A 16,291-nucleotide genomic window follows, 5' to 3' on the forward strand; every position below is an offset into this window, starting at 1 on the left:
GGGAAACATTTATGTAGTACCATCAGTTAAAGCTTGAAATAAAGTAGCATCTGTTTAAACCAGTTTACCAAAACTACTGTACATTGAGAAGAAAAAAACGTAACTGGAGGCAAGAAGGGGATGTGTCTAGCTATAACATAGACTCCTTCATAAATAAGTAAACAAATAATACTCCTTTAAGTTTGCTACGGTGCCTGTTCAGCCACATGCTTAACCAAAAATTGCTTTAGCTTTAAACACCATATTAGTCTTTAAAAAGTAGGAATTAGAAGTCTGTGCCTCTTTTGAACTCAAAGGCTCCCAAGACCCTGTATCTTCTGCCCTTCATCTTAGTTTTGTTTTTTTTCTTCTGCACATCTTCTTCCCAGCTAGCAGGCACAAAAAAAACAAACCAATAGTTCATCTACCTGAGCTGAATTTTTTTTTTGGATGGATAATTCTGCCAGATAAATAAACTTCCAAATATTAGAGAACGAGAGAAGAGACACAGAACAGTCAAGACAGAACATTTGTTTTTGTCAGTATTTCTTTAAATCCCAATCCAGCTCCTAATAAGACTGGACACTACTTACAACACTCCTAGAACTGCAGAAGAATGGAAACACAATAGGGAGCGAGTGGAGAGGGGGACAAGACAGCCCAGTGGCTGGCTTCAGACATTCACACATACAAAGCCAGCACCAACTGGAGTAGTTAAGGCCCAGATGCCCCACTAATAGGAACAAACCCAAACACAAAGGTAGCACATGAAATGTATTTACCTATTTAAACACAGGCAGCTGGTCAGGCTAGAATGGGGAAGGTAACTGCTAATTCCTTGTACTACAAGGAAGGAATGGAGTAAAAAAACCCAAGCCCACGGGCAGGTTTTTGCTTTGTGAACCTCTGTCTGTGCTGCTGGTTAACAGTGGTAAGTATAAAAAAATCAAAGAAAAATAATCTATTTATAGAACAAGTCAGTAGTCTGAGACATTTAGAAAAAAGTAAAAACAAGTCCTTCTTTAAAAATGGATTTACTAAAACAACTGTCACCCAGGATGACCCCAAACCCTCTGGTCCTCTGGCAAAGCCAGGGGCAACTCCAAACCAGAACTGTTGCTGATTGTACACTGGTACACATCCAGCAAAGCCAGCAGGGAGGGGATTTGCACTGCCAACAGTGTTCTGCAGACTGTTTGCTGGTATCGCTTGAGGCCATGCCCGTAGCCTGGTGATACTGGAAATAGTTGTGAGTCAAACTTTACACAGAAGCACACATCAGTGTAACCTCTGAGGTAAGTGGGCTGTCTTCTTTCCTTCCCATCCCTGGGTACAGATCACAGAAGCTGGTGCCCTGGGTGCTGTACCTCCTTGCCAGCTCCATCCTGCGTGAGACAACTTTAATGTGCAGGAGTGCAAAATTCTAAGCAAAGGCTAGAAGAGGAGAGGGCACCCTTGTGGAAAGGGAAGCACTCTGCTTTTCCCAGGCTCTGGTCTAGCTAGACATCTTCATCAATGCTTTCTGGCCTTCCTCAGGACCGGAAGATCAGCTGCTTCCCACTAAGGAAAAAAAATTGCCTAGTGAAGAAGAGTTGGGTTTCTTTTTTGGTAAACAGAACCTTTCCTGATTTCTGAGATCATGAGCTCCTCTGCCCTTTAGCTACAAAAGAGAAAGTAAAAGAACTTCATCTACTTGCTCCCATCCTTATAGTGTAGTGTTAGCTGGCTGGATATGGAGGCAACTTAACCCTCCCAAAACATTGACCTACTTACTGCATTGGCATGGGGAGGCAAAAAATAACTTCCAAAGTCACCTCCTTATGGTGATATGGTAGCCCGAAGAGCTCCAGCTTATGCCTACCAATTTCAGGCCAGCTCTACTGTCAACATGTACTTCTAACACCCTGAAGTGTCTAATCTAACAGCCTTGGGTTTGCTCAGTCTCTAAGAGAAACAGCCACACTCAAAGATGGAAATATTCAAGTCAAAAAACACTGGCTGGAGCTCCTAATCAGGCGGTGTCTGCATAGATGAGTCGGTATCACTGTGCCTTGATGCTCCCATTGTATGAAGGAAGCCAGCTGTAAGGAAGGGACCAACTCTGCTGCAGGTCTGTACATCCTTGGAAGTGAAGCTCGGTGGCTACATTAGCTTCAAACCCTCTCTTTCTGGAGGGTTTCAGTGGTCCTTTTCCCAACAAGTTCCAGACATCGAGTAGTTGCTAACTCGTCTCCTTAAGATCTTCCATTGGTAGCTTGTAGCTCAGTAAGAAAGGAGGAGGCGGTGCATGAGCAGGGCTACTTGGTCCCTGCATTGGCTTCTTTGCACAGTTTATACAGATGTAATCCTCATTCTCAGCCATTTCCGGAGAGACACCAACACAAATTTGATGAAACCACTCATCACAGCCACCATCACACTGCACCCAATCTACCTGCAAGAGATCAGATCAGCAGAATGTAGCACATTACAAGGAAAGGTAGACAAGGATAGTTTCTATCTAATATTAAACCTACCTGATATACCTAGAATACAAAAGCTTCTGGGCACAAATTAGTGCCCTTATAGAGCTTGTTTTTACAAGTTGCTCCAGTTCTTAAAAAATAACACTCTTCCAAAAAAACGTGCCCATTTTGCATTCTTAGAGCATGACAACACAAGCACGCACTACATTACTCCTGAGGAAGATGACCCTCAGCTCTCCTCAAATGAAAGACAGGTATGCTAGACCATATTTATAACAGGAGAGCGCTCAGGAACAGTTACTGCAGCACAAATGAGAATCTACAGATACACATCCTAAATTACATATATCCCTTTAGACTGCATTATTAAATGGCAGCTTTTGTAATTAAAAATTACAGAAAACAGAAGGACTTCATTACTACCTTTGCAAAAACAAACCAAAAAAAAAAGGCCACATGACATCAGCAGCTTTAGTGTTTCACTGCCAGCTGGATACTGGATATACAGCTGGCCATCAAATGCCAAAAAAGGGACAAAAACTGTAATTCCAAATCATTGGAACATTGAAGTTAAAACATTTCCATCTTTGAGATGAACTTGGTGTAGAACAATTAGGAAAAGGCATAAAAAGCCAATTAAAGTTTAGGAAGGAAAAAACAGTAAGATTATTAGATTTCTGTAATTCCCTGAGTAAAAGTACATGTTAATTTGAGTCAGTCACTTGGGCAGAAACTAAGATCTGCAGGATAAGGGACACATACTCTTAATTGTAATGGCAAGCACTGGTACGTCTATAAAAGTTGTTACTGCTGTAGTTCTGCTTTCACCTTACAGGGGAATGTGAAAATAAAGATATATTGGAAAAATTACAGCAGTAGCAACCTGTGTAAAATCGAAAAACACAAACAGCTCAGGACTTTAGTTTGTAGGAAAACTAATCCTGAATAAACTGTTAAATGTGACTAGTAAGGGACACTACAGCTGCCGCTTTAGTCATTACATTCCTGTATCTGCCATATTTCACTTGTATGGCATTCACCTGTTGAATCTACAAAAACATGTCCAGCCATATGGAAAGAAAGTCATTCCAATAAAAGCTCTGATTATACAATCTGGAATTTTACTCAGTTTAATTTATAGAAGCTTGACAAATTTAGTACAACCTTCTTTATAATATAAACTCTATAGCACTCTCCTCCCTCTGGCAATCTCAATTTCTGTAAAAAAAAAAAAAGCACCCATACAAGCTAATTATAATCTGTGAAGTAAATAGAACAGTGGTAAAAAGACTATAATCTTTTGAGTGACTGAGTGCAATTTCTAACCTCAGTCTAAGTTTAAGACTTCGAAATTGGTCTTTTAACTGGTGTTTTATGCGTTCAAATGAACATTTGCAGTCCATGTTTCAATTTTGCAATACAAGAAATTAGTTCTTGGTATTTCTATTTGTTCCTATTCTCTCTTGTGCAAGTCACTGCAGTACAGTGTCAAACCCTCAGTTATCTTGGGGAACTTTTTTTTTTTTTTTTCTAAATAGCAAAAAACATTCTTGAAATCACTTTTTTTATCATAAATTAGTCCCTGTTAAAAGCTGACAATCAGGAAAGGCACTACCACAGAAAGAGGCAGAACAAGTTTCTTTTGTAATAATCCAATCAGGTCTAAAATAATTGACTATTTAACTTCAACAAGCAAAGTGAAGCAGATCCCTTAGCCTGCAGCATCACTGCTCACAGACTGTGTGCAAGAAACACAAAATTTCCTTAATTTAGGAACACTGCACATTCTACTTCTGCTCAGAAACACACTGAAGTAGGGAACATTTCCAGATGAGTCAAAGAATTAATCAGACAATGCTTGTTGCACATAGCCAGTATTACGCAGCTTCAAGAGGTTAGATTTCCCAACCAAGACAGAGCACCTTTTCCCAGATTCTATTTTCCCTATGTTCTTCTCCTGTGATAAAGTACTTTAGAGAATCAGGAATTTCTATAGTTTTATCTCCTACATCTGTGTATCTACCCACGTACTACTCAATCTTTTCTCATTTCTAATCATACCACTTTTGCTGCTCATGCTGCTAAACCTAATTATGAAACTGCACTGGGGTTTTTGACTTTGCATGGAATTGCCTATGACAGAACTAAGTGAAAACTCACTTTGTCCTTGCAGGGCCTCTGGCAGTTTTGTGCAGCACATACAGCATTCTCATCATCAGACTCTTCTGCTCCTGACCAGTCATACTTGGAAGGAATATCTAGAACTTTCTTCTCTCTTTTCTTCTCTGTGCTCTCCTTTGTTAGTTCCACCTTTGCAACCACTGCTTTCTCTCGCTTCTTCTTCCGCTCCTCTTCCTTAGCCAGTTTCTTTGCCAGCTTGTTTAGCTCCTTTGTCTTATCCATGGTGAGCTTTAGCTTCTTCTTCTTGGGTTTTTCCAGTTTTTTCAGCTCTTTGGATTTTTGTTTCATATCTCCAAAGAACTGCTCTGCTCTCTCCAGCTTTCGTTTCCGCTTCCTCTCAGAAGAGTCTCTCCCTCTCATTTTCAGTGGCTTCTCATCCATACTGTCATCCTTCACAGAAAGGGTGAAAAACAGAGTTATTTTTTCAATGTAAATTTCTATATATTGCTAATCTGTGGTTTGAGAGATGTACTTACTTCCACCATTACCCTGACATAGTATGAAGGAACCTATTCAAAAACATACTGTTAAAAATTCTAAGCTAAAAAGGGTCTCAACTTTATTTTCACCATACTAGAAAAAACCTATCAGTTTATCACAGTCTATCCAAAGTGTGTCAAAGTCCAATAAATCAAAAATGTCCAGTGGAAAAAGTAAATAATCAGCAAGGGTAAAGGGGCAGAACAGCAATAATTACAACTCCTTTCTTGCACTGCTTTTTAATAAAAATTGAGAAGATTGATAATTTGTTAGATGCTCTTGCTTATTTTTCATCTTAAGTCAGTCTTGCCTGATTATTTTTGAGAGAAAACCATCAGTATTCTGGAGATTAAGAACAATTGGTGAGTTCTTAAAATGTATCATCAACTCTAGCAAGAGAAGAAAGTAACAGATCCATTCTTTTAATAGCTTCCAAACTGACACACATTGTAAATATCCTGGCGTCATTAACAAATCTTAAATAGCATATTCAAATCAGAAGTGAAGCTTAAAATTTGCAGACTCTGTCACTGCAGGTAGCAACCACAGTGAGAAGTCCTATTTATAACTGAAAGATTCACATGCATAGCTCCTCTGTCCAAACAGGACTGACTCAACTTCCATTTATCCAGCTATATACTTTCACCTTAGTTATTATTAATAGACTAAGGACATAGTATAAAAGCCAATAGAAGACTGTTTACTGTACATTTCTTAATATAGCTACTCCACACAAAAACAAATCCTCTAAAGAATATTTTACAAAATTGTTCGGCATGTAAATAGCTGTAGAAAGATATGAAATTCAAAATGAGTATTTCTGGTCAAACAAGTATTCATAAGGCTTAACCATAAAATGCACACACCCTCTTACCCCATCCTCTGTCCCCTCCAAAATAAAAGCTGTGCTTAACTATTAATGTAGCAGTCTGACATACTATTTATAAATTGCTATTTGCTGGCATTCAAACTGTTCATTCAATCAGTTCCATGCCAAAACCACTAAATTACAAGAATATTAAGCTTATAAAGTGAAGTACTTGGTACAGAACATGATGAACTTATTTGGAGGCAGGGTGGGCTTCATACTACTGTCCTGACTGATGGCAGTTTGGCAACACTTTTACTTATCCATTGTATGGCACTCAGAAAGTGAGACAACTGATTAACATGCTCATCTAACCTCACAGTTCACAGCATGTAACCTTCCATCTCGTATTGCTGTACACTGCCAAAAAGTGAAGAAAGACTATCTTTAATATATTCCCCACGCTGTTCAGTAACTCAAGGATCATACACTCTGTAACAACACATGGTCAAACTGACACCTAACTTCAGCTAATAAATCATAAAGGATGGCTTCCAGCACAGCTCTTCAACCTAAAAGCTCAGCTTCTCCTCTAGCACACATCCCTTACCCACAGCATGAATGAAGCTAAGTGATTTGGACTAGACCTCAGAATCAGCAGATCAACCTGCCTCATTCATTGTCCTCACCTAAGCAAAGTGACCAGCACATCTTCAACTACAATAAGAAAATTGTTGTCCCTATGTTATTCCAAACAAGAATAGGAATCTTATTACCTACAACACAAAACCATGGTTTATTTTAAAACATTGTTTCCCAGTAACAACAGAGGTTCAGCAACCTATGAGTATCAAGCTATACCAGCTAAGTGTAGACTCTCCATCTTCTTAAGTGTTTCCTGTAATTCTTTCACAGATCAGTTTTGATTCTCAGCATCATCAAGAACTGTTTCCTTCCCTAACCTTTTATTTTCTAAAAAAGGCTTTGCATACAGAACTGCCTGAGAAATCTCTTCTAAATGTGGTTAACTGTGGAGTACAGCACTACAGCATGATTTTCTGGATCTCTTATTCTGTTATGTTCTGGAATCTGCTGCTCCTCAGTTGAAATCCAAACATGTCACGTAACTAAGCACTCAACTACACAAGATTCTATTAAAAAAAAAACAAAAACAAAAAACAAAAAACCCCACACCAAAATAATGTGGTGGGGTTTCTTTCCATACCAAAGTATTTCTTCAAGTTTCATACCTCCATGACATGAAGGAACCTGTCCTCAGAGGGTGGATGAGTAGCCTGCAAAATCCGCCAAATGTGCTGAGTCTCATCAAGCGATACCTCTAGCAGATCTCCTACCATCATTAGATCTTCTAGCTGAGCTTTTGCTCCAGGTGAAAGCTCCAATACAGGAGGCTCCAAACTGCGAGGTACCAGTGGACTCTTCCGAGGCTGTTTCCTTGGAGTGTTAGAACCTTTCAGACAGGAGCAAGTCATGTAAGGATAAAAGTAAGAAATCAAACCCAAAACAAATTACAGCCACCACCTAAGGATGGAGACAATTCCAAGCAAAAAACATTGACACAGGTTTATGTATCAGACACCAGGAAATTAACTGCAATTGTAACTCAACTGTACCTTCTTACAAACATATTCTCTTCTGTTAGCAGAGGTAAGAGAGCAGTTCCCCTCCTTATTGACTACTCATCCCAGTTATGTGTTCAATTTTATCTCAATGTACACAAAAGAAATTACCTTGAGAGCAGCTTTTAGAAGCAGATGAATATGCATGTTCAGCACAGAATGAGGGAGCAGTCCACATGTGTGTTACCACTTCCTCTGATTTAATGGGGATTTCCTCATCACAAAACAAATTTGGCTCCAAGCTGCTAGAAGATTTTACACTGGCATTGTCCTGAAAGAGACCCACAGAAAACATGCAACATCCAGAAAATAGCTACATCAAAGTCAATTCTTCTAAGAATGACCAGATTGCCATTCCTAAAATCCTCCTTTGAAGTGCCCCACCAGATGCACCAAAACCATGTGCAAAAAGATACAAGTTACATCTCTACTTAAATAACAGATGAACATAGCAACTATGAAGATAGGTCTAAAGATTTATAGTTAGTGCATAAGAAACATTTGACAAGTTTCCTCACTCAGCAGTTCCTTGAGTATGGTATTCAAAAGTCAACATAATGAAAATGGGCTTGCTGTTAGCCTACATAATTCTTCTTTTTGCTTGAAAAATGTGACTGTAAGACCACAAAGGCTGGCACCTTTAGTAAAACAGAGGTATGTTGAATAAATAATTGTTATTCCACAGAAAAAAACCAAACTATTAAAGATCTTACAGGTAAGTAACAAACGGGGTTTTCCAGCATAGCAGTATCAACATAATGGCAATCAAACATTGCCCTGAAGTCTTGAGTCAATTTAAGACAGGACCAAAAATTAAGAGAATAGGGCTGTAATATTTGAGATTGTTGTGAATATTTCCATTAACAGAGTAATGATGGCATTAGCTTGCACTCAGCTCAACACCCTGTGTAGGATGGATCCTATTTTTTAGATACAACACACTCTGAAATGCAACACATGCCTTCAGGTGCAGGTAGATCCAGTGAGAGATGGGAATATCTTAGCAGTGAGAGAAGCTTTGTTTGACTTTGCATTACATTAGGCAGAGAATCCAGAGAAGAGACAAGCTCATATGAGCAGATTCCCTGATGCCCACTAGTACTAACTTCTCCCTCTTCTTACCCAACCCCTGTCAGTGAAATTAGTAAGGAAAATGTCCTGAACCAGATGTCTATTCCACAGCACTTTCCAGAAGTTAGATACCCAGTCACATCTGTGATGAAACTGGCCAACAGGTTAAAAATACTTATCATGCTGTGTAAGACTGAAATCTTTCAGAAAACACTAAAAAACAAGAAGCTGGCTTAAAAGAAGAGAAAGGCTGTCGAGCAGTTACTGATAATATTTACCCGAAGATTAGCTGTTTGGATCCCAAAATGGCCAACTCAGGATATTGTACCACTCAGACACTGTCATTTCATGACATAAAAAGGGAGTTTAGGAATGGTAATTTCTCTCTGGCTTTCAGTTACATGTTTAAAAGGAAGTCAAGTGCACACTAACGACTTCAGTACAGAACCAGAAGGGGGAAACTCATATTTAAACTGCCCAGATGAAAAGGCAGAATAAACAAATATAGGAAGATGAAGATAATTCTCCCCACATAGTAAAGGATGTATCTCATACAATACCTTGTTCCGGACATCACGTTATACTACATTAAGGAAAGTTCAGGGCCAAAAAGAAAATTAATAAAAAGATAACACCATTTGGTGGTGGGTGATAGGCAACACTGGTGCAAAGGAATGAGAAAAAAAATATGTATGGAAATGAAGGTAAAGAAAACGTACAGTAAATTTCATCAGTAAATCAGTTGGCTTGGAACAAATCTTAAAAGTCTAGCCATTGCATGCATAATAAAGTACATGCTGGCAAGAATCATGTTGGAGTTAAAAGAGACACAATGTAATCAAACAGGCCTTTTCAAATGTTTTTGTAACCATTGTTGTACTTGAGATGTCCAAGAACATGGGTTTTGAAATAGTCTATGGACCTTAGGGATCCAAGGATTACTTCTACAGTGTCCACAAGAAATTACTTAGAGCAAATTCATACATGATGCATCATGATCTATATACTTTTTTTTTTTAAACACATCACTCAACTGGAAAAAGTTTATAGATCATAAACTAAGAAAACCCAGTCCTTGAAAGCCAAACTATGAAAATGATCAAACCCTGAGCAACTTTGCTACTTATTTTGAACTTTGCTGCTCTTAGTTGAGACCTGAAGAATTTGGTTGCCTGAAAATTTATCTTCTATTCCAATTATCTTATTTCATCTAACAAGAGATACTTCTGGTCTCTTTCAACCTTGGGTTAAGTAACAGATTGTGAAATCATGACATGAGAATCATGAAACAAATGAAATTAGACTCTCCTGCAAAACCCTCAGATCCTGACAAGCATATGCCATCTTTCTTGACATATGCTTTTCACAGCCTCAGAAAATGCTACATCTTTCAGAAATGCCTTATTATGACTCCTGATGCAAAGAATAGTTTCGAAATTGTGTTTTTTCAAATACAAAACTGATTTAGTTAAAAGCTGTAACAATCAGTTACAATACACTCTTGCTGGTATTTCAAATGGGATTTTAATACAAATGTGTGTATTTGCATAATGGTGCTTAAGATATAAAATACTAAAAATAGGAGACTGAGGAAAAACATACCTGGGAAATTTGCTGCCCCTTTATAAACCAGAATATCTTCCTTAAAAGAACTTACATGACCACAGGTTTGTAAGTTAGTATCTTGTAAGGTAGATATAACACTATCAGTGAAAAAAAACACTGCACAAGAAGAAACAGTAGGATTGCTTTTGTCTCTCATTAAAGGACATTTCAGAAGTTCTGAAGTAAAATACATCACATGGAAAACACCTGGCTATCTCTACAATTGCCTTTTCTCATGACAGTTCTTCTCTAGTTAAAGTACTTTAAAAATATAACTGCAGTTACAATTTCTGAACTGAATGCAGACACTAATTTTACAATATGATCCAGACATCTGGTCCTGAGTATTTCCACACATTGAAAACTGAAGTAATGTACCTCCTCTATATGGCAGCTGAACAAAGAGAAAGTTATGAAAACATAAAGGAAGCTCTGGCATCAGGAACCTTCTTATAGGGCATGTTGTTTTCCAAGACTAATATTTATTTCTGTAGCAAAACTGTTGAAGAGCTCTCCTTATAGACACTCATATTTATGATTCATGGTGTCTCTGAATGGAGCATAAATATAATGCTCATCCTCCATGTATTATAAATACAAATCCCTTTAGAAGTGTTATCTTTTTCCTTAGCACAAAAAAGCATCTTTTGAAAACAGGACGTTTGGAAATTTTGAATAACAAATGTTACAAAACTTCTCAATAGTCCAGAACTGAGATATCCAGATAAATTTCTTCTGCAACAGAAGCTAGGGCAGAATGTGCATAGATAGCTTAAGATACAAAAAATATTCTGAAATATATTGATTAATTTTAAAAAAAGGTGTTCTGTAATAATTCCATGCTGGTAAGCCACATTGGAATACTCACCTTTATGTCATAGCCATACGTTTCCCTGATGTCTTCATCAGAGTCTGTCTCTTCATCATCATAATCCAAAGTCTGTCGTGGGGATGAGGACACACTCCCTATCACTCTGTTAAAGGCTGATTGCTGGAAACTAGTCAAGTGTCCCTAAAAGAAAAAGAGAATACACGAACAAAACAATAAAATTTCCAGAAAAATCTATAAAAATTCTAGAGTTACTGACAAAGAAAACAGTGGTTCTTTTGGCCTGAGGACAGCTGTGTGGACAGAAAAGCCTAGTTACAGCAAAATGTGAAGAAAGATAGGGAAACTTCCAAGGAACAGGTTCAATTAGGTTTCATTTCCATTATTTTGAATAATAGTGACCAGAAAAACCTAGAAACTACTGTTCAGTGCTACCAAATTATAGCCCATGGTCATGCAAAATACTTTACCACAGCATCATCTGATCTCCATCTAAGGACAAAGAGGTCAGCTGTAATAGCACCAATGTCTGCCTGTAGTCCTCTCTGAAACTTACTAAAAAAGACACCAAATGCCTAAGAATGAAAATCCGTAAGAAATTACAAATACTGAGACTTTTGATTTTGTCATGAGGGAAATGAATTTGGACACCAAAGCAGCCCCTGCTTTAAACATCTTCACGCCCTGAGCCATCTGTTATATCTGAACCAATGCTCCTTACCAGCACCAGAAGTTGCTTCTTCTCTAGGATAGATAAGGCATTTCTACACACTGAGGAAGGACAGGCACAGTAAAGAGCAAGACATTCACATCCCTACCTGCAGGTCTGGGTTAGCTGCTGCTTTCTGTAGCTCTGCACTGATTATTTTCTCTGTTTTCTCCCGTGCTGCCTGCTCCACCATTCGCTGGCTGAGCACAGAAAGCTTAGCCAAAGCAGAGGACAACTCATCAGTGGCCAAAGCCTGCCGAGCTCGGTCCTGCCAGCTCATAGCGCGTTCTGTCAGGCACTGCAAGGCCTCCCCTTCTGGCAGTCGTACAGGCAGCTTCTGCAGGGACACCAGCAGGGACAGTATTGTCTCGAGCCGCGGCCTTCGGGAACGCATGCAAAGTGGACACAAAAACTTCACTTCTTTGGCCTGCCAACTAGAGCCCTTCTTCTGAGAGCTTGTTTTGGGAAGGGGCACGCAGCCGCTATGGAACCAGTCTTTGCACAGCTCACACTGTAGCATGAATCCACTAGCTGTTTTGCGGCAGATACAGAATTTGACTTCTTCGATTCGATCCACCATAGTCATTTTGGCCAGGTTAGCTGCCCTGAGAGCATGCATGGCTTCAATCTCCTTTTGTTCCCGCTCCTTGAATATAGCCACCTAGCCAGCAAAGACAAAAAACAGTTCATGACTTTCACAGCTAAAGAGAGATTACATTAGGAACACAGGAAAAGAAAACAAACAAACAACACCATGTATCAAGAGAACTTCCTAGATAAACTAGCCCAAAATTAGGAATTGTGTGATCTAATTAAACTCTCCTGAGTACTCTTTGTAAACTTCAGATAACCTTCTCCGTATCTACAAAGCTCATAACTAAATTTGTCATAAGGCCAGTAGAAGAACAGGTTTTGACTCCAGAAAATAAGTCACAATCGGTCTCACCCATCTGTCTACCAAGACAATGCAGCTGAGCACTGTTTCAAAGTTGTCTCAGCAGCAGGAGCATCTGAGAGACCACACATCTTCCTGAACCAACATGCATTTCCCCAGTGTCTCCATTCAGGTAACTATAAAAAAGCACACTAAGGTAAAACAGACCATGTATAGGCAACACAAATAAGCCTGCATATATTTTCTTTGCTCCTGAAGAAAGGGCAGCTAGATGACAGCAAATTCTTCTGATACGCTGCATCAACACCCTCCTAACAAGGAGGAATCAAATATAACATTCTCCCCCCAGCCCAGTTCCTATGAACAGGTCCTCAAACCTAACCAAATTTTGGTACTGTCAAAGGTAGAGCAGCACCTTACCCCACAGTATTCTGATGGGATTTCAATAAATGTTAAAAGTATTATATTCTGCCACAGATACTAACCCAAAAGTATTGAAGCCTTTTACATAGCCCAGTACACATTAAATAACCAGCACTTATACTCCGAACTATGCTCCCCTCTACTTTCACTGCAATTAAAAGCTGAACTATATTCTTTGTCAAACATCATACTATGAGATACATGGGGTTTTTTTCATTCATCAGTTCTCCCATAAGCTTTCTACACAGACGAGAGACAATTAAACCCACATATCAGGAGACACTACCTTTCATTGGTCCTTACCACAGCTGCAGTGTCCCTGGCCTCCTCCAGTCCATCCTCAAGTTCACTTAGAGATTCCAAGTCAAGATCTTTTTCCTTTTCCTTTTCCATCAACTCCTTTGCCCTCTTCCGTCTATTCTTACTGCTCCCGTAAACTCCAATATCAGTCCGAGGGCTCAGAACCTGTAACCACCAAGAAAACTTACACTGTCAGAGCCAAGGATGCCAAGAACAGAAAATTTTTTTAATCTGTAATGTTATGATGTCAGGGACATACACCAGAAAGCAAGAAATAGTCAGCAACCTAACACCTTTGATATTTGTCAATTAATGCCAAAAAAAAGGAGAAAGAAACAGGAAATGACAAGTATTTCATACATATGGAACGTGAATGTAATCAGCACAACAGTGATGTTGCAGATCAAACTGAAATCCACCATGTTTTCATGATTAAATGACAAAATCTATTCTGACTAAGCTAATCATGGTGGTCAAAGGAGTCAAATCCAGCTGGTGGCCAGTCACAAGTGGTGTTCCTCAGGGCTCAGTATTAGCACCATTTCTGTTTAACATCTTTACTGATGATCTTGGTAAGGACATAGAGTGTATTAGCAGCAAGTCTGCAGATGACACCAAGCTGGTGGTAGTGTTGATCTGCATGAGGATAGGGAGTCTCTACAGAGAGACCTGGATAGATTAGATTGTTGGGCTAATGTTAATGGTCTGGGCTTCAACAAGGCCGAGTGCTGGGTCCTGCACTTGGGCAACAACAACCCCAGGCAATGCTGCAGGCTTGGGGAAGTGTGGCTGGAAAGTGTCTGGCAGAAAAGGACCTGGGGGTTCTGATTGACAAGTGGCTGAATATGAGCCAGCAGTGTGCCCAGGTGGCCAAGAAAGCCAATGGCATCCTGGCCCGTATTAGAAGTAGAGAGGTGATTGTCCCCCTGTACTCAGCACTGGTTAGGCCACCCCTGGAGTATTGTGTCCTAGGGGTTGGAAGGGACCTGGAGAGCTCACCCAGCCCAGCCCCCTGCCAGAGCAGGGTCACCCAGAGCACATCACACAGGAACGTGTCCAGGAGGGTTTCAATGTCTCCAGAGAAGGAGACTCCACAGCCTCTCTGGGCAGCCTGTCCCAGGGCTCTGTCACTTTCACAGTAAAGACGTTTTTCCTGATGTTTACGTGGAACCTCCTATGTTCCAGTTTGCACCCATTGCCCCTTGTCCTATCACTGGACATCACTGAAAAAAGCCTGGCTCTGTCCTCCTAACACTCACAAATACCAACGTATTTGTAAACATTTATGAGGTTGTCCCTCAGTCTCCTCTTCTCCAAGCTAAAGAGACCCAGCTCCCTCAGCCTTTCCTCATAAGGAAGATGTTCCACTCCCTTCATCATCTTCGTGGCTCTATGCTGGACTCTTTTCAGCAGTTTCCTGTCCTTCCTGAACTGAGGGGCCCAGAACTGAACACAGTATTCCAGATGCGGCCTCACTAAGGCAGAATAGAGGGGGAGGAGAACCTCTCTTGACCTACTAACCACACCCTTTCTAATACACCCCAGGAGGCCATTGGCCTTCTTGGCCATAAGGGGACATTGCTGGCTCATGGTCACCCTCCTGTCCACCAGGACCCCCAGGTCCCTTTCTCCTACACTGCTCTCCAGCAGGTCAGCCCCCAACCTGTACTGGTACGTGGGGTTGTTCTTCCCCAGATGCAAGACTCTACACCTGCCCTTGTTGAACTTCATCATGTTTCTCCCCGCCCAACTCTCCAGCCTGTCTAGGTCCCTCTGAATGGCAGCACAGCCTTCTGGTGTGTCAGCCACTCCTCCCGGCTTGGTGTCATCAGCAAACTTGCTGAGGGTACATTCTGTACCCTCATCCAGGTCGTTGATGAAGATGTTGAACAACACCAGTCCCAGTACCGACCCCTGAGGGACTCCACTAGTAAGATGTAATTATTGCACTTCATGTGGCACCACGGAAGCCACAGTGAGAGGACTCTGTGTGGTTTTGGACATCACACAAAGTGAAGACAAACCTCAGAGAACAGCAACATGATAAGAGTATGAAAAATACAGCCTATAAGAAACCATTGAAAAAACTGGAATTGTTTTCCCTAGAAAAGGGAAGACTGTCAAGTAGATATAATAAAACTTGAAACAAATTAATGTTTTTTATTAAAACAAAGACAGTGACTACATTCACTGAAGTGCTTATAAATGGTAGCTGACTTATTTCTTCTTATAGCTAAACAGCTTATAAAATATATAATCTATTTTCTTAGAATTTAAGCAGTGGAACAAGTTAAAACATCCATCAAATACAGACAGCTTTCTATGTCCATTTCAGGCATACACTTCTGTAATTACACTTCTGTAATTACACAAGAAGATAAATCCTTTTCTTTCCCTCCTGAAAATAAGTTTTCATTTGTTCCTTCAAGTCACATCTGAGGTTGTCTATACATAAAAAGAGAGTAGCTAGATGTACACTTTTTGCCTTTTTTGGTTTTTTCACTTGACAGCTGACGTTTTTTATTACACTCTATTCCCAAGATCTGTAATCTACTCTTAACTGAACGAGCTGTTCCCCCCAGACCACAGAGGGTTTCCAGATCAGTGTCTGCAGCCCACCTGTAACAGACTGTAGCTGGAGTTCTTCTTCAGGAAGGTCCTTCCCGTGCGCTCTCTCCAGGCACGCGCAGCAGCCACCTGTGACTCCAGCTGTGGCAGGGCATCCAGACGCACTGGTATTGGGCGGCCTTTGGCAGACAAGCTCTCCAGTTGCTCCAGGTAGGCATAGTTGCTCCCATTCTGGGGTAAAAGAGATTTTTCTAGGCCACCAATTCCACCATTGTATCTGTGGCCAGCTTAATTTCAAGCAATATGCTATTTTGTCATTGACTAAAGCAGAATTCCAT

At 40.1% G+C, this 16,291-nt stretch overlaps 1 protein-coding gene across 1 annotated transcript in view; it reads right to left on the reverse strand.

The window, feature by feature from the left end:
* Positions 1-426: 426 nt before the first annotated feature.
* KDM5A (lysine (K)-specific demethylase 5A) overlaps positions 427-16,291 on the reverse strand; it is a 47,126-nt gene continuing 31,261 nt past the window's right edge. The window contains exons 20-27 of the mRNA XM_009995196.1: positions 16,005-16,184; positions 13,389-13,550; positions 11,877-12,428; positions 11,098-11,241; positions 7,665-7,824; positions 7,164-7,384; positions 4,605-5,015; positions 427-2,413 (exon numbers count right to left, since the gene is read on the reverse strand). Coding sequence (XP_009993498.1) covers positions 2,201-2,413; positions 4,605-5,015; positions 7,164-7,384; positions 7,665-7,824; positions 11,098-11,241; positions 11,877-12,428; positions 13,389-13,550; positions 16,005-16,184 — 2,043 coding nt within the window. The 3' untranslated portion in view covers positions 427-2,200. The remainder of the gene's footprint in view (positions 2,414-4,604; positions 5,016-7,163; positions 7,385-7,664; positions 7,825-11,097; positions 11,242-11,876; positions 12,429-13,388; positions 13,551-16,004; positions 16,185-16,291) is intronic.

The sequence above is a fragment of the Chaetura pelagica genome, unplaced genomic scaffold, assembly GCF_000747805.2.
Source record: "Chaetura pelagica isolate M959 unplaced genomic scaffold, ChaPel_1.0 scaffold343, whole genome shotgun sequence".
Lineage (NCBI taxonomy): Eukaryota > Metazoa > Chordata > Aves > Apodiformes > Apodidae > Chaetura > Chaetura pelagica.